Below are 21,905 nucleotides of genomic sequence, written 5' to 3'. Positions count from 1 at the left end.
CACACACACACACGCTCACACACACACACACGCTCACACACACACACGCTCACACACACGCTCACACACACGCTCACACACACGCTCACACACACGCTCACACACACGCTCACACACACACACCATCTTTACTCAGAGATGGGAAACTCCTCGAGTGTCATGGCGATGTCTCGAAGTTTGGGATCATCAAGCCAGTTGACTTTACAGGCCAAGAGAATGCCCTGAAGAGGAAAACAAACATTAACATACAACCAACAAAACTGCGAGTGAGTATCATACATTCAGTCATAAACTGTACCGACTGTTTTTTCTAAAGTTTACCCTGAGGACATTTTGGGTCATGATGGCCATCTTTTTATATTTTTCCAGGTTTGCTTGGCCTTTCTCCAACGCAGCTTTGTACTTTTCCATGTCTGGATACTCTTTCTTTGAAGACTCCTCCATGTGTTTGATCTTCTCATGCGTGAGCCGTTTCATCTCTGCAAGCAGAAAGTACTACTTTAATCTGGAGTCGAAACAATAAATAACTAAGAACTTTAACTGTGAAAGACATCCGATTTCTTTCTCGTAAAGCATACCAAGTCTGTTCTTCTGTATTTCTGTAACCTCATCTTGAAGTTTTTTGGACTCCTGTTGGAAAAATAAATAGTGGATTAGGGTATAAAACCCTCAACTTTAAGTAGCACTTTAACCTGTAGCATTTATGTTGAAGAATAAAGGTCGTCATGCCAAGTATTGACTTGGACAGATCCTGTTTTTGCCTTATATACACTGCACTTCCATGAACGTTCTCATGTTTCAATAAAGATCAGAACACATTATCCATTTTCCAAGCAAAATATCAAATGAGGGTTGACTCAAGACCTTTGCACAATACTATAAGTGATTACAATACCCTAACAAAACAAATTGTCTAATATAGGAAATCCCATAAAATTTTAAACACACAAAGCACTTCAAAGAAGAACACAGACTTAAGCTGCTCACCTGTTGAAGGTGTTTTATGTGTGAACAAAGACCCATGCAGCGGTCACTTATGGCTTTCAGAGCACTGAGGAAAAAAAAAAACAAAAACAAATGTTTTGATAAAAATAATTAAATATTTCAGCTGTTTCTGTATGTTGTCAGTTGACTTACTCTGCTTCAGAGTCACTCCAGTTCAGCTTTTCTCCGATAGCGTGCCACATCTGCATTCTGAAAGACAGAGACAATCAATGATCTGTCACGAAAAACATGAGAACATCTGAACTCCAAAAACAAATAATACAAGCAGCAGTTTACCTGTGCAGGGTCAGTGTGCTGTTAAAATGAAGCGTCTTCATCCTTTCAAGCTCACTGATATATTCTGGCCTGAAACAAACAAGTGTCAACATCTTTTTTTCCCCTTTTTTATTTAACATTTGGCTTTAAAACATCAAATACTCACAAGTCTCTCTCTGCTTCAGATGTGCTGCATGACCTTTTATTTTTTTCTATCAGGGGAAACTTAAAATTAATTTCCATTTCTGCTCTTAAAAAATAAGAACAAATTTAATCAAGAAAATTGTTTTATACCTGCGTTGAGCTGTACTGCCATCTCAAAGCACTGGTTGGACATCTGTTGCTTTATTCTGTAAAGAAAGTAAAGACCAGAGGTGACGTGTGCGGCACAGCTGGATCAAAAACTGACCTTCAACACCAATGTTGGGGTGAGAGATACAAACCTCAGCATGTCTACAGGTGACGCGTCTTTCTGTCCGGTGGCACCTTCAGCAGCAGGAACATCATTTGGCTCCATAGTCCCCACCATGTGATTGAGTTTCCCCTGGCTGTCAGATGACTCCATCACCAAAAAACAAACAAAAAAAAAAAAAAACAACAAAAAAAACGAGTGAAGATTCCTGGAGAGACAAATCAAACCACAGAAATGTGGGTTTAATCCAACATAAGAAACTATAGCTCATTAAAACTCAGACTGACTAATATGCACCAATATACAGAAAATAATGGCATTTAACTTGAAGTCTGCCAGTCATCAAGTTTTTTTTGGTTTTTTGTTTCAGTGGCCGAAACAAGTATACTCATCTCAACATACAAAACACATCATACAGCCTCGTATCATACAGCCTTACACTCATTCATAATTCACACATGCAGCTCGTGCAAAAAAAAATGGCCACAAATCATGAGCAAGACAGAGTTAAACTTAAGTTTTCAGCAGCTAAGCTGAGGAAGGCTGTTTCAAAATACAAACTTATCAACTCAAACATGTGAAAAAATTATTTGAAATTTCAATTAGTAAGTCAAAATGTTGAGATTGTGATAAGAAATTTTGGCTTAGTGTCTTATTAATAGTCCCACTTGGCAGAAACAAGCTTGTATAAAAATACCATATTTTAAGTGGGGATCGGCAAATACCCCACAATAAAATATTATCACAATTTGATATGCATTAAGATTTTATGATATACTAAGTTTCAATAACTTTTAAAATAACCAATTATGTTCTCAAAGTTAAACTTTGTCTGATTTATCCAATAAGCACACCAACACTGTCAATAAACCTGGCATAGCTGTATTGCCATAAGACAGACAGGCCAACTGTATGCAACTGAATTTTAATTACAGTTGTTGTTAATTACATCCAATCCGTTCCTGATAATACAACAGTTAACAGTGATAAGCTGTCTGAAAATACCAAATGTGAATTTGTGTCCTCATAGACATCAACAGAAATTCACTTTTAACTGTTAAATTTGTGCTCAGCAGCCTTTCTGCTCTATAGGAATATGACCAGGATACAACCAGCTGGAAGCCATTTGAGTCGAGTCTCCTCATTAACAAAGACTTGTTCAAACTGATGGCGACATGTTGGCAATCTGTCTGCATTTATGAATTAGACAGCAAGTATTTGATAACATCAAGTATATTTCTGACTGGCAAACTGTGACTGAATACAGAAGACTGCCTCCTATTAAGCGACCAATGCAATCACCTTGTGATCAAGTGGTTGTGAGTGGTGGCCAGCGGGCAGACAGACAGACGGTTTTTCAGTTGACCAGAAAACTGCACAACGTTATGTAGAAAAAGAAAATCCGGGCAGATTCTGCAGGTTGCACCAATGAATTGTCTGGTTTCCTTGCTGTACGCCTCCACCGTAACCACTGAGCTCAGTGGTTTGCAAACAGTAAGCAGTTTTGTTGTGCAAGTGTCAATCTTCAGATAATGCAGATAACGCAGCCAAGATACGAGCAAACAGGCTTCTGTGACTGAGGCTCCTGCCACCTGTTCATTGCTACACAGTGAAACCACTTCTCAAATCACTTTAACCTTCCGCTCCTGTCATCTTATATAAAATCATCATCGTATCACTGGTAGTTCAATCGCTTCACGGTGCTATGCTTAGCACCTGTGTAAAAAGTACCCGCAGTAATTTGTCACCCATCAGTTTTACAGTCACACAAAGTAAAGCGCAGGCTTCTGATGTCGTAGAAGCTGAAAACTGTACTTCAGTGCAGCTCTGCTTCTGCGCTGTACACACACACACACACATACAGCAGCCTTAATCAGAGTTGATGCTCGTCTTTATACGGTTACAGCGGCCCTTTTCAGCAGCTGTCAGCGTAGCGCTAAAACTAATATCGGTTTATTTAAAATAAATTTTTTTACCTCTCTGAACGGAATTGATGATGCTTCAAGTCCAAATGACATCAAATAAGCACTGTCTGCTGAACCTCTGTTAGCTTCAGCGTTACACTTGCTAGTTAACGTCAGTCGCTCAGTGTAACGGCGAGTTACAACTCTTCACAAGCTTTCATCTGTGTGAAATACGGTTGTTAATTAGCAAGAAAATGCGCAATAGGTAATCAGTTTTGTCACCGCGTTAAATTGTTATTGTTTTTCTTTGTCAGGGATTAGCAAACCAGCCTACAAGTTCAGTACCGCCACCTGTCGGACAGGAGGGTAAAACTGAAGACAAGCAGGAGGAACAGTCCACATTAAGACGGGTTTCATCTTCTACTCATGCACCTTCAGCAAGGCTCATACAGTGGGAGTTGGTTTCACTCTCTTTAATGCTCATTTTAACGTTTTAAAAGAAACAAAGCCCACCCTTGCCCACAACATATTAACCGACTTCTGGATAATTGGCCTATAGCTGAACTACTAGTTCATAATGTTAACCAACCATTAAATGAGTTCAGTGATTCTTCTCTATTTATGTCTTCCACTTTACTCGTATAAGGACCTGATATATAAGCATTTCACTGTGCATTACACTCTTATAACTGTGTGTGTGACAACATCCCAATGTATTTAATCTTTCTTTTTAAAGAATTAAGTTTGGCTATTACATTTTTACACGTAATAGCCCATCCATTAAAAAATTAAGAACTAAAAAAAGAAGATGTACATGTATGAAAAGGTCATGTCTTTAGAAAACTAATACGTTTTGAACAGTGAGTCTCAGGAGGAGAAAAACTCTCAGCTCAATGCATTTAAGCATACAGAGATGGTCAAGCTGACTTGCTGAAGTTCAAACTTAAAATCAGAATGAAGAAGAAAGCTGATTGACATTACTTTAAACATGGCACGATTGTTGGCGTTAGATGGGCTGGTCTGAGTAGTTTAGATACTGGAGATCTACTAGGATTTCCCCACACAACCATCTCTAGTGTTTACAGAGAATGATCTGAAAAAGAAACTGTCCAGTCAATGGAAGTGTTCTGGGGTAAAACACAGTGTTAATGTCAGAGGAAGGGTAGAATGACCAGGTAATAATCACTCGTTACAACCAAGGTATGCAGAAGAGCATCTCTGAATGCACTACATGAAACAGATTTACTACAGCAGCAGAAGACCACAATGGGGGCCACTCCTGTCAACTAAAAACAGGAAACTAAGGCTACAGTTTGCACAAACACATGACAACAGAAAATTACAAAAAAAAAAAAAAAATTACTGGTCTAATGAATGTTGACTTCTGTTCTAAATTTCAGATGGTAAGGTCAGGATTTGGTGTAAATTACATAGACTGGCTTGTTTCAATGGTTCAGGCTGCTGTCTGGTGTAATGGCCTGTTAGAGATTCTTTGTACACTTTGGGTCTCTTAGCTGAAAATCAATTAAATACCACAGCGTTCTTGAGTATTGTTCCTAACCAAGTCAATCCTTTTATAAGTACACTGAACCCAACTTATGACTGCTATTAAGAACAGTATCATTACACAATGTCACATTATCTCAAACTGGCTTCTTGGCTAAGATAGTGAGTCCGCTTTCCTCAGGCGCCGGATCTCAATCTAATACACCAAATCCGGGATGAACTGGACTTGGAGATACTCATTATGAATGTGCAACTGCTGCAAATCTGCAGCAACTGTGTGATGCTATCGTGCCAACATAGACCATGAATAAGGAAGGCAGTTCTGGGGGTCGAACCTAGTGCTAGCAACGTTTACCTAATGAAGTGCCCGGTGAGTGTACCGTTACAGAAAAATAAAGTGAATCCTCAAACTAAGAACAAGCACCCGAGTCACTACACAGGAGAGTAAACACATGCATTATTTTCATATAACGTCATTTAACGTGTTTTCAGCTGGTTATAACTTAGCGTTAAAACTACTTCGGTTTACATATAAGTCTTACCTCGATTGAGTTAGGTTAACGCTGTCTTATGTCAAGATTAAAAAAAGAAGAAGTAGAAGACGAAGAAGCAGAGGTTAGTCCCTGGCGTCGTCGTTACACTCGCCCGTTAAAGTTAACAATTTTTTGCTTATCAAAATGTCACCAGCTGTAACACATCAAACTGTTTACGCCGCGCGACTTAATTTTATAACGACGCCGTCCCGCCAAGAAACACGTAACGGAACGTCACCATACGTCACACGTCTGCCTGTGACCAGAACCAACGCTCAACTGAACTTTCAATTTTCAAAGGCTCTGCCTGTCACACATCAAGGGATGCGGCGCCCCCTGCTGGTCGAGAGGGAAAACAAATATGTGGACAAATACAACAGGTTTGTTTTCTTTATCATACCGTTTACCATAGTTACTATAGCTACTATAGTTAACCCGCATGTATATGAAATGAAATACTTGCTTTTTAAAAATATTAGTGGCTGAAGAGTGGTATGAAACCAATGTACATTTTTTTTTATATACAAAAACAAAAGTATTCTTCATTCAAGACAAACACGGTTTATTGAAATACGCCTTTTATTCCTTTACTCGCAAAGTTTTGTCTCATCATTCTCTCTCTACTATTTTCAAGTATTTGTTCTTGAGAGTAAAAGTGTTAGACACGGTGCCATAAATCATACAATGAACCATGAGTTTAGTTGTGACCCAAGGTGTTTCCCCTGCACGCTGAACTGACGATCTCGCCTCGACTTCCTGAGGTCCATCAAACAAAACAAACCAGGATGAGGTTCAGTTGTGATGCAAGATTATGATTTGTGTAAGCAGCAGTGTAATTTGCACCTCTACACCTGACACAGTTAAAACTGAAACACTATTTTACATGCATTTTTTTTCTATATGTAAACTATGCCTGACATTTATTCTTCTGACTGGATTAATTTATTGAAGCCATTCTTACTTCTTCGATTGATTAGGTAAACGCTTTAGGTTGAATCAGGTAGGGTTTTCCAAACAGTTGCAAATTGCAATAGCCTCCCAAAGCAGGACACCACAAAAACTTCGCAATTTGATCTAACATCAAGCAGGATTAAACACATGCAGGGGCCCAAATAAGCATTTCCATAACACATGACAAACCATAAATCTTTTTATGCCGATTGATTATGGATGATGTACTCAACAGTAGGCCAATTTGATGCCACCTCAAAGCGAAAAGCGACAGGTTCCACCGAGATTTGAACTCGGATCGCTGGATTCAAAGTCCAGAGTGCTAACCATTACACCATGGAACCCTTGCAAAAGTCCTGCGCAAAATCCCCTTTGGCGCACTCTACTCAAAAGCCAAAATAAGGTTTTATTTTTCAATTAATTTCATTGAATTGATTGAGTAAATCCCATTTAACTGAGTCCCCTAAATCAACGGGCTCTGTGTTTCATTGTGTGTGAATGTATGTGTCTGTACCAGTGCGTGATTTCAGGTATTTGGAAATAAACTGGGCTGTTAATATGGAGGTTTTGTTAGGCGGTAGTCCAGTGAAATCCAAAAGAAGATTTTAAAAAAAAGGACACGCGGTTCTTCAGAAATGTTCAGCCGTCTATCCGAAATCACCCCAACTTGCTCCTGATAGTCGTAGGAGATGTTCAGCATTTTGCAGTATTTTTAAATGAACGTCTTTAAAACTACAGGATCCCAGAGGTCCCAGGGATCTGTTTAATAATGCAAACACAGTGCTCTATAGGTTGTTGTGGTGGGAGGCAGTCTTCGTTGGAACCCATTAAGGATTTTTTTTTCTTTGCATCATTAGGAGAAACAGACCTTGGTGAGGGACTCACTTTTATCTATCTCAAGGCTGTGACCATTAATGGGGAATGCTATTTTCCATCCCTGTCTTCTGTAACAGCCCAGCCAACGTGTAAACAACAGGAGCTGTGTAACTCAATACCAGTTCCCTCCTCTGAACTTAACTATGTAAGCTGAGGCACATTCTTTTCTTCAGTTTTTTTTTCAACTACTTTATTACTTCAAGGTTAGTGGTTTTGGACTACATCATCATTATGATGGCAACTAAATCCTCCCACAGTCCAAAGACAAGCGGGTTAAACTAATAAGTGGCTACTCTGACTTGGCTGTAGGTGTGAATGGCTGTCTGTATGAGTCATCCCACTGATCCCTGGTGACCTGAACATAAAGTTGGTTCACTCGGCTTCCTGCCCTTCCTCTAAAAAGAAAGAGGGAATGAACTGTTTTATATTAGATGATTTCAGGGGCCTTCTAGAAATGGGGTCATTCAGTTACTTCAGAAAATGAGCTGTCAATTTAATTGGTGAAATATTTTAAAAAGTTATTATTCTGTGCATCTAACTATTATTTAATTAATTTCGGAAAAAAGCTGCATTGTTTTTATTTTCTAAGCTACCACAGTTACGTGCCCTACTCAAGCGGAATCTCTAATGTTGCGTTCACGTGCTTTTTGGGATACAGCAATGCAGACTCAGTGTCCTCAAAGCTGGCTTGCATTAGTATAGCAGTCAGTAGTAACATGGTAAGTAACTGCTGCTAAAGCAGCTTTCCATGGGATTACAAACGTTAATGCAAACCGCTCTTTCTATTTACATAAAGTCTCCAATGTTTCATAAATAGACCGCAGTGTAGCTTTCAGCACTCAGTTTTGCCTATTTCCCCGTGTCTCCGAGTTTATCAATATAGTTCCGACATATCTCAGTGTACCTGAAGGCATCATATTTTGCGTCTGTGGTCCTGCTGGGCGAACACTGAAGACAACATGGTAATGTGAGTTTGGAGACGATGCTACCCTTTCACACAGACCGGAGAGAGCCCCGTGTAACGCTCATGTGTGCTCTCGGCGTGGCGTATCTGAACGATGTCTGCTTTGGTGTCGTGCTTCATGATTAGAAAGGGGCTCTGGAGCCGAGAGAATAACAGAACCCAGCTGACAGGCGGATCGACCGTTGGACTGGTAAACACTCGGGCGCCTGTTATGTGTCAGAGCCGAGTCTTTAACGGCCGGGAAAGCTAATGGCAGAGGTAACGGCTGCTCGATGATGCGATAGACGTCCAAGCTGAAAGCAGGTGGGCCAGAGATGGGACATGAAACCGCACTGCTTCAAATTCATCCACTCGAGCGAAGGAGGATAGCCCCCCAGGCGAAATCTCCTCGGAGAGCAAACGGTTTGGTAAACGACGTTACAGCGCCGTGAGGCTCTCCGTTTCACGCCCCACTCCCAGACAGTGCCACCGCAGCATATTCCCGTTTCATCACTTGACAGAGATGTCCTTTACAATGGAGGATAATTTGGAGTCGGGGTGGGTAGCCGTTCGCCCGAATGCGTTTGAGGAGAAGGAGAAGCATAAATTTGTTTTCATCGTCGCTTGGAATGAGGTGGAGGGCAAATTTGCCATTACGTGTCATAACAGGACGGTGCAGAGGAGAAGCTTTGGTAGGGACCCTCCTGTGGAGGTGACTGGTCTGGAGGGGGACAAAACAAAATGGCTCGAAAGTCCCGTAAGGGATATAGCGTCTAGCAAAGGAGCCAGTGAGGCTAAAGCATGCAGCCCTAAAACCAAGTCCCTGTCAAAACATAGTCCTGTCAAAATTCAGACTGCGACTAAACCCGCTGCTTCGCGGGTTAGCCCCGACACCGACGCGTTACAATCACTCAGAGAGGACCAGCTGTCTCTATCACTGGACTGCCTGGACCTGGAGGAGCTGGACAGTCTGAGCAGGGAGGACTGCAGCTGGGCCGGACTCTTCTCCTTTCAGGACCTTCGGGCAATCCACCAGCAGCTGTGCTCGATAAACTCCGTCCTGGAGCCATGCCTTCCGGTGTTTCCGGAGGAGCCGGCCGGGATGTGGACGGTGTTGTTCGGCCCGGCGGAAGTATCCGAAACAGAAATGGACGCGCTGTGCTTCAATTTACAGGTGTACTTGGGTCACGCGCTCGACACCTGCGGTTGGAAGATACTTTCCCAGGTTCTCTTCACGGAAAATGACGACCCGGATGAGTACTACGAAAGCCTGAGCGAACTGAGGCAGTCCGGGTACGAAGAGGGGCTCAGCCGAGCAAATAAACATCTGCAGGAGGTGAGTTTTGAGATCCTCCCACAGCCTGTCTGTGACACAAGTGTGTCCGCACATCTGGAAAATTAAGATGTGCTGCACTTACCAGACCCGATTCATTGCACAGGGTATTTATTTTATTTATGTACAAAATTTAACAACACAAAAACACACAAACTCAGAAAAAAAAACCCCTAATATTACATGGGATTCACCTACAGTAAGACTTCAAAAAAAAGAGCTCTTTCATAACAGGATGCTGAAGGCACAAAAACCCCCAAAGTGGATGTAGAACTGCTAAAATAATAGTTGTACAGGACACTAACTCCGGGTTTGCTTTGAATAATCATGAATACAGCAAGAGAACTCATGAGACAAACACTGGCTTATTCTTCAGAGAAGCTAATTTGGTCATTTCCATTTGCTATAATAAATCTGTTCTATGTAGGTTAGACAGTTATAGCAGGCACACTTAAAACACACAAAAAAGAGTTCAACAGAAATGGCTGAACTATTGAAACCAGATTTATTTGCTTGATTAGTTAAGATTGGAAGTTTTTATTTTATTTATTTATTTATTTTTGCATATCTATCGTTCTATGCATATATTATACTGCATTAGTGTGTGTTGTTTGTCATTAAAGCTAAGAATTTGAAGTTCCAGGGGTACTGATGCGTCCTCCAGTATAGCCTTAAGGTTTTATTTTTCTTTAAATTATAATTTAAAAAACACTACGATGCGTAATAACTAAAAATAATAAACCCAGAATTAATGAAAACAAAAAGGCATTTCATTTCCACTACTGTCACAGGACAGACGTCACAGGACGAGAGGAGACAAATAGAATCACGTTCCCTTTGAGTAGGAAGCTAGTTTCTGAGGTTAGAAAGAAAGAACAAAGTTCAGTTAAATTCAGTTTTATTTATAGAGTTCTAACTCACAACAACAATGTTGTAAGTTAGAACTCTATAAATAAAGGCGCTTTATATTGTCACAACAATCAGGCGACCCCCTATTAGCAAGCACTTGGCGACAGTGGGAAGGAAAAACTCCATCTCACTCACCTAAAACTCTAAGGGGACTGAAGTGTGAAAAAACCAGATCACATGAAGTTACGGGAGGTAAAAAAAAAAAAAAAAGACAGTGTAACCTCTACAATACAAGAGACACCCAGAGTGCTTCAGTTTTTTTCCTTTTCTCTAGAGATAAGGTGGAGTACCCAATAATGCTGTCTCACCAGAGAGCAAAGGGTTTTTTTTTTAATAAAAATTCACTGCAGTGTGCTGTACTAAACTCACAGCGAGTCAGCAGTCTGCTTATACAGCTGAGCGAGTCCAGTCCACACACAAACCTGGGATCAAAACTGGTTTCTTTTGATTGTGAGGTGAATTTGTAAGCCATAAAGTTAACATTATAACTATAATTCATGCTAGAGGAGCACATAACCTCATTTTATGTTTATGACCTTTAACTCATTTTGAAATTATGAGTCTGACTGATTTGTGGCCTTGAAAATGAATTTTACATTTATTTAATAAATGCTAATTAAAGATGTTTTGAAGTAAAAGGAGTAATATTTATTTTAATAACATCACTCATTTCAAATTGCAATGATTTAATGTTTGACCGGGACTCTGACTAATAGTGCAGACACCCTCCAGACACCATGCTCTGGGCCTGCTCCTCTGACACACTTAAGCAGCAGCTAATGATTGGTTAAAAGCTCATAATAGCAATAGGTATTGATGCTCATCGGCTCTCGCATTGTGCTCCTAATCAGCAGTGGTAGATTAATGCATCCTTGACTTGTGGAGCCAGACAGTGAGAGAAGGCCCCCGAGGGAACAGGTGAGAGAGGCCTTTAACGGAAGTGTTTTCAACACTGTTACTTCTTCATAACGTTACAGTGGAAGTGGTAGATAAACCTTGGTGTGTTACCCGGATTTCTTTGAACTACATGGACTATTTAAAAGCTAATTTTAGTGAAACCATTTCTTACAATACACTTATATTCGTTTTGCAAATGCAATGAAAAAGGATAGAAGGCTCCTCTTAAAGATGCTGTGTTTATGATCGCAGTCACAGCGTGATGCATTTCATGTCTTTTTTAACTTAGAGTTGAAACGACATGCATTTATACTGATGTGCTTATGTGACTATTCTGGCCGAGGCATTTCCTCTCTGCTCTGCTTTTGGCAGCAAAGAGAGACTGAATAGCGCACACGAGTGAGAGAAGCCATGTCGTTTCACCCAGACGGTCCCACACCCGCTCCCGCTGTCAGAATAAAAAAGGCAGAAAATCAGACAGAGGAAGTGTTGCCTTACTGCCCTTTTCCTGAACTGAAAACATTAAACAGCCGAGCCATCGCTCTGATTGCTTCAGTAAGTGTTTATCAGTTTGGGATTTCCATTTGCTCGACGGAGGATTCATCCTCGAGGAGCTGCTGATCTTATTCAACTGTTTATCACAGGCTGCGCTCCCTGGACTGCAGTGACAGCGCTCTATAGCTCATTCAAAAACAGAAGTTGTTTATTTTGTCAGACATCTCACACGTACACACATGCACGCACACACACACTGGCCTATCGATCCTCTCACTCCATTTGAGGGATGAGTTAATGCTTATTTTGGTGTTGCTGGTAGCCTACAGGATTATTCAGTCTGGCAAAAATGTGCGTGTATCGATCTTATTCCCAGCAGCTGCAATGACTCTGCTCACTTAGCCATAGTCTATGCAGCAAGAGACTACGCTCAGATATACTCCTGTTATTTACAGTTACACAAAGCATCCTTGTAGTCTAGTCATAGTTTTTATAATCTTCTCGCTTTTTACTCCCTTCTATTCTGTTTGGATTCAAATCCCATTCATATCATGTATTTTAAAGCTTTAGATTTTATTTTGCAGATTGAAAAAATATATATTTTATTCTAGGCATTTTTATTGCAAATAAAGCTATCCAACAGTGTATAGGTATTCAATATCACATCTCACTGCAAGATTGAAGTGATACAGTCGTTAATGAAATAAATAATTAGGATATCATTTATCTGACTCTGCTTAATCTTTATGTTTTGAGTATGTTTGCTAAGATATATTGTACTATGGTCCAAAAGTAGATTTAAGGCTTTTTAACTAAATTAAAAGGGCTAAATACTTTATAATTTATTCAATATAAAACAATTTCCAGGCTCTTCTACGCTTCATTTCTGATTAAATATTCTGGTCTCTTGTGATGCCCCCTCCACCTTGCTCTTGTGCAATCCCACCTTATTTTAAAAATCATGGAAACACCCCTGACTTGCAGTATGTTTGTAAGCTGCTCGATGTGCGCTGTTTTCCTTTGTGTTTTAAAAGTTGTCGATGTTAAGAAAAATAACTTCTTGTACGTATAAAATGCAGCTGCTGGAGAAGCACAAGACCATGGACAGTATGGTGGAGTTACTGGAGCTATATGAGGAAGAAGACCAGGCCTACGGAGGTCTGCTGGAGGCCTCCACACAGCTGTACCAGTATCTTCTGCAGCCCTTCAGAGACATGAGGGAACTAGCCATGCTACGCAGGCAGCAGATCAAGGTAACAATTTCCCCTGGTTTGGAATCAGAGAGGCATTCTTGATATTTCGTGGGAATTTGTTTGGACTTAGGTTTGGATCTAAATCCTTTAGTGACCCAGTAATTTTGCAAGACCTCTTGGCATTTTACCAAGCCCTTTCAGTCAATCCATGACAAGTAGCTTACATAGTATGCATGCAAACAAACATTTTACACATAGGGGGTAAAAGAACACTGGTGACATATAACCAGGAGGAAATAAAAATAAAATGAGACACAAATTGTTGTTGTAGATCATGGGAGTTGTGTGGGTTTTTCTGACCTCTTCTTTAGCTGCTATGTTTAAATTACATATTATTTCTGCATTTAGTCAGTGACATGGACGGATCATAAAACACAATGGACCTGACAGGAAATTCTCATGTCTCCTAAAATAGAGCCTGCTCCATTTGTCTGCAACACTGTGTATGTGTGTGTTTGACGAAGATGTATTATGGTATTACAAATTATCTTGTATTTTCTGATAAGCTCCAACACAGTGGGAGGGGGATGAGACGGATCTAATTGCAAAGGGAAGATGAATGCTGGTGAATGGATAAATGGTGGAAAAGCTTTGTTCAATCATTGCAGTGCTGATGGCACATTTATATTTAGCTCCATGACTCACACGCAGCACATCAATAATAATAAGACCTCAGTGTCTTTTGGATGGATATTAACTTTGCCACTTGATATCCATCTACTAAGAAAAAACACAGCTTTCCCATCCTTGGATCAAAACCGCTTCCTCTAAGTTTTCCACAGTACCTGAAAAACTTCTGGTGGTGTGTGAGTGAAATGCTGTCAGAGTGAATGGATCTCCAATTTCCCGTATTCTCACAGAGACATGAATAAATCATGTTGTGTGGGGTCCTATAGGTGTACTGCAGGTACACCTATAGGACCTAATGAAGAAACAGAATCAGTAGGAAGTATTTTTTACGTCTACAGCACGTACAATATGCTGTCCACGCTGTTCAGCTGGTATTTGTCACCCTGGTAACCAGGAATCTGAACCATGAAAGAAGTAACAATCGCTGTACTTTATCTCAAACAATTACCTTTTTCTAACCCTGAGAATTTTTTGTTCTAATTGAGTCCAGCTTAATAACAAAGAATAATAAACATATACTACTCTGATAAGTAGAGCAGAACCTCCCTTTTTGTCTCTCTGGATTTTTTCTGTAGTGCATTTAGTCTGCTCAACAGTATGTCAGCAGAATCGAGGCTTTGCCAGAAAACAAGAGGGGAGAAAGAGGTTACAAAATATGCAGGTCCCACCGAGATTTGAACTCGGATCGCTGGATTCAGAGTCCAGAGTGCTAACCATTACACCATGGAACCTCCTACCAGAGTTGGGGAGGTAGGAGTGGGTTACACTCAAACATCCGGGTGTATTTATAGCCTACAGCATCTGCAGCTACTACACAGCAAGACTTTCAGTGACTAAGTTCTTTTATCTTCACAAAATGGTTAGACAAGAGTAAGTGGTCTTTCTTCTTCTAATGTTCATGCATGTTAGGTTAACTGATGATTCAGAGCTGGCAGGACTGATGTCTGTCTACTCTGTGATGGAGTAGCATTTAATATCAAAACACTTGATCAAAGGTTATTTTTTGTGAAGTGAAAAACACTGGAAAGACGAATCTTAATTAAGAACTTTTTATACATATTTTTTGTACCCGAGTTAACATATAGATTGAGAGCATTTGAGATCCTCTTGTGAAATATTTATTTATATCCTGTAACCTTAGCTATATAATAGCACAAATCAATATGGAAGAATATATTTATTCAAAAACCTTCAGGAAATTGCAGTGGCAAATGATACTGGTGCACTGCTGAATAGAGATGGAAGGTTAATAAGGGTCAGCCAGTTGATGTTTAGCTCTGTAATCTTGTTTGTCTTATGATTTCTGTGGTATTCATTTCACTTCATTTCATTTCTGTTATCCTGTATTTTATGTATATAAGATTTAGATGGGTTGTTTATGGTTGGTTTACACAGCTTGTGTATGTTTGTGTATGTATGTGTATGCATGTGTAGCTGTATATATCCACACGCTTGTGTGTGTGTGTGTGTGGGGGGGGGGGTGAATTGTGTTGCTTACATTGTTGAGATATACATTGCTGTGCTTCACAGTCACCATCTGCCGGAACCAAATTCATTGTATGTGTCTCTGCATATACATGGCCAATAAACGCGATTCTGATTCTGATTTTGTGTAAAAACAAAAAAAAAGGACTCTCCTGCTTTCCACATTAGTGATGGATTGTTTATTCTTTTTTGGTGTCTAACTCTCTGAAACATGATGCTGCAATGTGATAATTAAATGACAAATGGTGTGATGCTGAACTGATCCAAGCTTTAATTAGTTTCTGAAATTTGCACTAGTGCATCTCAAAAAATGTGAATGTTGTAAAATAGTTCAGACTTCCTGTAATTTAATTCTAGAAGATTAACTTTCAGTGAAATATTTCAAGCCATTTTTTTTTGATTGGAAATCAAAAAACCAAAATTGATTTAATCTGAAAAGAGGACATTGGACCAGCGAGCAGAGGTCCAGTTATTGTTTTCTTACACCTACGTGAGATGTATCTGATGTTGTCTTGGGTTCAGGAGTACAGAGGTTGTGCGAACATCTAGCCTTCAGAACTGAGGCTTAAAGTTGATCGTAATTTGGACTGCATTATTGTGGCTGCGTATGCTGAACTAGAGTTTTTTAGAGTGTGTGAATAGTAATTTAATAAAAATCTATATGAAGTATTCTAACAATTTTAGATAGTGGATTTCTGACTTCATCAAAATGGAAACATAAAACCCCTGAAATATCAACTTTACATGTAATGAATACAGAATATATGAAAGTTTAGCCTTTTCAGTTAAGCTATTAAAAAACAACTTTATATTGTATTTATTATATTGATAAATACAATATTGTATTTATTATATTTATATTGTATTTATTATATTGATAAATACAATATTACATTAATTCATACTGTATTTGTTGATATTAATATTTACATGCTCAACTGACATTATTCTATCTTCCATAAACATAACCAATAAAACAACGGAAACAATTAAGATTTAAGTTTTTTTAAAATTTGTTTTTCATCATCGCACATGCTTTTGTAATCTCAGTGACCGTGTGAGGCTGACACTACTTTTTGTTATAGATGTCTACTTGCATACATGCTCACTTGACTGTGCACACAGTAATTAAAAATAACTAAACTAAAAGAGAAGATGGAATTTCATGACAGTTGCCAGTACTTCTGTGTGTGGGAGTGAGGCTGCCCCTCCAGGCCTGCTTTTTGTGGTGAAAGCACTTAAATGGAGTGTGTGTTTAAACTTTAAAACCGTTCCACACAGATTTTATGTGTGGGGAGATTATCTGTACTGTTATGTATACCACAGTGACTCCAAAGTTTAGGAGAACCATTTGTGTAACTTACTCTTACCACCAAGTGGCAGTAGCTTAGTAATGTGTGATATTTGGAGTTTAGACCACCACCACTCTGGATCTCAAATGGAAAAGAAGCAGTGCTATCTTAAAGGTGTATGTTTTTATGAATGGGCAGCTAACTTGTCATTGAGATTTGGCTCCACTGTGTACACAGCAGCTGCTTCCTAATCTTTTTCTATTATTCTTATTCAATGGTTATTCATTTTTTATTATCAGCACACTACATACTTTATCCAAAGGGTTATTTTGAGAAGTGTTAATAAGATTTATTAAAAAACGAAACAAACTTACTTTTCTTTAGATTTTATTCATCACAGAAAAATATTAAATGTCGCTTTTTAATCTTGCTGAAAAAAATGTGTGTATATCCTCTCGTTAGATTTCCATGGAGAATGACTACTTGGGCCCGAGGCGCATTGAAGGTCTAAAAAAGGAAGACTCTGACTGGCAGAAGAAGGCTCAGGAGGCCGTCCTCAACATCCAAGAGTTTACTGTAAAATACTTTGAAATCACTGCCAGAGCCCAGAAAGGTACGGTCTGCCATCACTGACACGTCAAGTCGATAAAGCAGCAGAAGGATGACTTTGAATAATCAAACAGAGAACACGCACACACACAGTAGAGACATTGGCGTGTTATTGACCTGTGTGTGGTTTTGATCCCAGGGCTAATGCGATGTGGTATTAATGAGACACTGCAGACAGCTGTGCTTTAACAGAAACAGGAGGAAACAAGGACGACCTATTGATCAACCAGCTCTGCCAGCAGCTTCTGTCAGTGCAGGGTCACTCCACTATGTGTCCCTCTTATCTCATGTTTTCCTTCACAGCTGACTCATTCTTTTATTATCTCAAATTCATCAGATGAAAAATCAAGTAAGTTAATTGCTTGAAGAGACGACTGAAAAGAAAGTAGATGCAATATCCAAATGTGGCCAATAGATGTCTCCCTCTGTGTTATTGTAAGGAGCCTTCCTTTTATGTTAGACTTTAGTCATCACATAGAGGGAAAAGAAATTGCGGTGACGTGCCCACACACTGTACCAGAGGATGAGACTGAATGAGTCACTCTCACGTTTCACTCATCCACCTGTGCAATGTGTTTTGTTGTCCATAGGTGTATACGAGCGTATGAAGTTGGATCAGCGTAAGTTTGGTAAGTCTTCGTGGACAGCGGCGGTGGAGCGCATGGAGAGGCTGCGCTACTCAGTTGCAAAGGAAACCCTCCAGCTCCAGAGAGCCAGGGAGATCTGTCTAGAGCAGAGGAAACACACACTTCGAGAAGAGGTGTGGTAACACGCTCACGACCAAATGAAACTGCCAGGCACGCTTACTAAGCATGCTTTGTTTTGTGACCGTTTTCTATTTTTTACATTCATTCCTTCCAGATGCAGAGTCTGTGTAGCAGTGAGGACGCGATGGCCCTCTTAGACCACATGGAGACCAAGTACTATGAGCTCCAGCTTCAGCTCTATGACATCCAGGCTGAGATACTACAGTGTGAAGAGCTGCTCCTCACTGCTCAGTTAGATAGCATCCGTAGACAGATGACAGGTTCTACTGCAGCTACTTTTTGTTTGCAAGATCTTAATTATCCTGTTTTAAAGAGAGTCCTGAAGTAGAATTTCTGCTATATTAACTGCTGTAAGACATTCTGAATTCTGGTTGTACATTAAGGGTTTATATTTATGTGTATGTGTGCTTTCAGAGCATCAGGATGAAGTGGTGTACTATGACACCTTTGAAAGTGCGGATGATATAACAGAGGACGATACTGCAGAGAGAGAAGAGCTGCGCAGACTTCAGGTCAGCGCTCGACAGCTGGAGGCAAGGAGGGGGCGCATCACTGCCAAACGCTCCTATCTAAGGAACAAGAGGGTGTGTGTGCTTTACTCGCTTTTATTTTCATTCCTGAAGTGTAGCCTGGATCATGAAGCCTATTCAAAATGAAGAAGTGACTGCTAATACTGTGGTTGCAATCCTGTTCAGCTCTTCTGTGCTAGATATTTGGATTTTCTCTACAACAAGTTATAAAGACACATGTCTCCAAGCAAATATGTGTATACATATATATAATTATGGTATGTTCATGACTGTGAGTTTTTATTGATTGTTTAAATTGGTGATGGTGTGTGTATCGATAGGAAATCTGTGTCTCCAACCACACTCAGAAACAGCAGAGACGCCAAATCCTCCAAAAGGACCCCACATCCCAGGTAGAAGTTGTTTTAGGTTTTTTTTAATGATGGGACTTTTTGCTGCTAAAGCATCTCCATCATCTCTCTCCTCTTCTAAACTCATGAATTACCAGCTGAAAAATGAAGAAGAGGAAGATGAGAAAAGGAAGAGCAGCAGAGTAAGCCAGGAGAGGCAGAGAACACTGGACAGATTACGCACTTTCAAACAGGTATGTGCCCTCCTGTTCACTGGAGGTGTCTCAGTATATGTAATTATCTTTTGCTCACCTACACCTTTGTGTCTTTTTCTAGCGGTACCCGGGTCAGGTGATTCTGAAGTCCACTCGGCTACGCACGGCTCACAGCACAAGAAGAGAGCGAAGAAGCGTGGAAATGAGTAGCTTGAGTGAGAGGGAGGAGTGCGCGGACTCTGTTTGTGTGCAGAAGCAGGGCCAGCCGTTGTGTCTAAGTACCAGCGTGCAGACGGACCCCAGCCCCAGCTCCACGCTCACCACTCAGCCCACGACGGCGCACACGGCGTCGCTTCCGCCGCTGCCTGTGCCCAGTCCTGCAGACTCCTCCTGCTCTCCTTGCTCCTTGTCCTCATTGCTAGCATCCCCTATCTCCCCTCCTCCTCCACCACCCCCTCCACCCCCGCCACCAACAAGGGAGGAGCTGTCGCCCTCTGGGAGCCCGGGGCGGCGGGGGCAGAAGGCTGGGGGGAAGAGTGTATCAGAAGAGCTCGCTCTCTCCCCGCTTGGCCCGTTTATCCCTCGCTTCTTTGACAGCAGCCAACTGGTGAGCGCCCGCAAAAAGCTGAGGAAGACCCCAGAGTTTGACGTCCACAACAGAAAAGGTACCAGGACTGTTAATAAGCAAAATAATTTGAGTATTCACATTAGCTAATTACAGCAGCCAATCATAGTCTGTGTTTTTCTCCCCCTGCTCACATGCAGTAAGCTCCCCCATGGACGAGGTGCTCGCCTCCCTGAAGAGAGGCAGCTTCCATCTGAGGAAGGTCGACCAGCGTTCCCTGCTTCCTGCCAAGGGTGACGATGACCCAAACAGCATCCTGGCCCAAATTCGTAAGGGAGTCAAACTTCGTCGCGTTCCCTGCAGAGAGAGAAAAGACCAGGGAGAGTTCCCGCCTTCCACCGACCCCCTGACTAGGAGCATCCACGAGGCGCTGCGCCGCATCAAGGAGGCCTCACCAGAGTCCGACTCAGACGACGATGGTTTGGCCGCCCACGACTGGGAAAGCTAGGGTTCAGGGCTGCACCCGTAACACAGATGACTTCAGCCTCTGGCACTGTACACACTGTACTGTACTGTAAACACACACACACACACACACACACACACACACACACACACACACACACACACACAAACAGTCAATCATTCAAGCACACACATCTCAGCCACACATGTACCCAGTGACTACGCCAGAGAGTCACAACAATTATCACCAACTCACCAAACGCTCCAAAGGTCTATGGTCAATCTGTTTTCAGTTTCTTTTTCACACTACATCATCACGATGGTTAGCGATTATGTTTTTACTACTACTGTATGTCACTGTGGTTTTGTTCCCATCATCAGACTGTACTGATTCCATGTTTACTTTTTTATTTATATCAAATGTACTGTCTCGCTGACATACTGCACTGACACTTATTTGTGAAACTGTATATGGAAAGTGCTGATGAGCTGTGTGACCTCTTCACTCACCCTACAGCATAAAAGATGTGCGTTGCTGGTAATTTGAAGTTTTTGGGAGACTGAGCGATGAATAGTTTACACGTTCAAACTGGGATCACTGGATTTAGTGTCCAGATTGTAAATCATTACAGCATCTGATATTTTTCATCAAGCTGCCCCCTCACTATGTTGCCCAATCTGGTTTTGGCCCATTCCCATCACGTGGGCATGGGCGTGTCTGACAATAAAAGGACCAGTGCTCATCTTTAAATCCTTGCCTCTGTGGCACCAGATTTGCACCCCTCCCCCTTTCTCTTGTCCTCTTCTGACCCTCACCACCCCCGACTCTCACAGCCTCTCTGAGTGAGCAAATATGTATCGACCCATCTGTTCGACCGCAGCATATGGCTGGGCGGGTGGAAGAAATAGAGGGTGCAGTAAGGTTTATCATTATTTGTCACGTCTAACAGCATCTCTAATCTGAAGCTGGACACCTACGGTTAGAGAGGATTGGACGAGGGGTCACTGAAGTTTGTTTGGTGAGGTGGAGGTCAAGGTTAGTGTCAGTGGTGCTCGTGGGTAGATTCAGTTGGTGATTCCCAAACTTCATATAAGGGATAGTCACAGTGGAGGAGTGAAACTGGTCATGCTTGTTTGAGTGATGGATGGTACGTAGGAGGCTAGATTCTCTCTGCACTGTGGGGAGTCAATGTGGGCCGTGGAGCAGTCGGTTGTGATTGATGCGGTTTCTCCTGCCATCTTCTCCACTTTCTCTCCTCCCCTTTATTGCATTTTTCCAAATTTCTTTCCCTGCACTCGGTGGGCAGGAGAACACAGTAGGAGGCCTGTTACTCACAGTGCTGGAAGTGAAGATATGCACACATGGACTCACACTCTAAATTCACAGCCAACATGTGCAAAATCGTTTCAGTGACAGAAAATGGTGTGAGCACTTTGATGATATATAGTACAAATTCTAAATCACTTTATCTGTACAGGAACAATTATTATGCTTTAACCACTGGGGGAAAATATATATTTAGAAGCTAAGTAAGTTTAAAAGCACTGAACAAACTCAGTCCTGAATTTTTGGAAAGACAGTACAAGAATCTGCATAAACATAGCACAAAGATGTGGATTTACAAGTGTGGCTCTGAGCTTGGAAGAGCTTCAGCATGCTCTGTCTTAAACAGCTTTAATGCAATAAATAAATAAATAAATGAATAATAATTATAAAAAATAGTGTGCTTTTTCTCTTAAGCTTGT

The 21,905-nt window shown here is 41.0% G+C and overlaps 2 protein-coding genes and 2 non-coding genes across 5 annotated transcripts; 1 reads left to right on the top strand and 3 right to left on the bottom strand.

Moving 5' to 3' along the window:
• Positions 1-23: 23 nt before the first annotated feature.
• On the bottom strand, positions 24-5,840 carry cenph (centromere protein H). 2 transcript variants are annotated; one of them, XM_040019605.1, is made up of 10 exons: positions 5,625-5,840; positions 1,704-1,880; positions 1,555-1,610; positions 1,427-1,472; positions 1,282-1,350; positions 1,138-1,194; positions 988-1,051; positions 579-630; positions 322-479; positions 24-221 (listed from the first exon to the last, which is right to left on the bottom strand). In XM_040019605.1, exons 2-10 carry the CDS (start codon positions 1,823-1,825, stop codon positions 129-131), a joined length of 717 nt encoding a protein of 238 aa, XP_039875539.1. In that variant the 5' UTR covers positions 1,826-1,880; positions 5,625-5,840; the 3' UTR covers positions 24-128. The 2 variants fall into 2 exon arrangements, with proteins under 2 accessions (XP_039875539.1, XP_039875540.1); XM_040019606.1 differs by lacking the exon at positions 5,625-5,840 and adding an exon at positions 3,649-4,007.
• A 998-nt stretch (positions 5,841-6,838) lies between these two features.
• trnaq-uug lies at positions 6,839-6,910 on the bottom strand. Its single transcript has one exon. It is a non-coding gene; the product is annotated as a tRNA-Gln (tRNA).
• Positions 6,911-8,218: 1,308 nt separating this feature from the next.
• LOC120726192 (junction-mediating and -regulatory protein-like) lies at positions 8,219-21,874 on the top strand. The gene is made up of 10 exons (XM_040019588.1): positions 8,219-9,721; positions 13,099-13,272; positions 17,142-17,292; positions 17,879-18,048; positions 18,150-18,315; positions 18,470-18,639; positions 18,906-18,977; positions 19,073-19,168; positions 19,251-19,794; positions 19,895-21,874. The coding sequence occupies exons 1-10, from the start codon at positions 8,909-8,911 to the stop codon at positions 20,200-20,202; spliced, it is 2,664 nt and encodes an 887-aa protein (XP_039875522.1). The 5' UTR covers positions 8,219-8,908; the 3' UTR covers positions 20,203-21,874.
• Positions 14,562-14,633, bottom strand: trnaq-cug. Its single transcript has one exon. It is a non-coding gene; the product is annotated as a tRNA-Gln (tRNA).
• Positions 21,875-21,905: the final 31 nt, after the last annotated feature.

This window comes from Simochromis diagramma, unplaced genomic scaffold, assembly GCF_900408965.1.
Source record: "Simochromis diagramma unplaced genomic scaffold, fSimDia1.1 OVJJ01000822.1, whole genome shotgun sequence".
Lineage (NCBI taxonomy): Eukaryota > Metazoa > Chordata > Actinopteri > Cichliformes > Cichlidae > Simochromis > Simochromis diagramma.
The sequence above is the reverse complement of the archived record's forward strand: the minus strand, read 5'-3'. Positions and strand labels throughout refer to the sequence as shown.

Coding starts and splice junctions, on each gene's coding strand:
- cenph (XM_040019605.1), bottom strand. CDS start 1,825: ATGGAGTCATCTGACAGCCAGGGGAAACTCAATCACATGGTGGGGACT. Junction 1,351..1,426: donor TCTGAAGCAGAGAGAGACTT/GTGAGTATTTGA, acceptor TGTTTGTTTCAG/GCCAGAATATATCAGTGAGC. Junction 480..578: donor AATACAGAAGAACAGACTTG/GTATGCTTTACG, acceptor TTCTGCTTGCAG/AGATGAAACGGCTCACGCAT.
- LOC120726192 (XM_040019588.1), top strand. CDS start 8,909: ATGTCCTTTACAATGGAGGATAATTTGGAGTCGGGGTGGGTAGCCGTT. Junction 18,049..18,149: donor AACACACACTTCGAGAAGAG/GTGTGGTAACAC, acceptor CATTCCTTCCAG/ATGCAGAGTCTGTGTAGCAG. Junction 19,795..19,894: donor TGACGTCCACAACAGAAAAG/GTACCAGGACTG, acceptor GCTCACATGCAG/TAAGCTCCCCCATGGACGAG.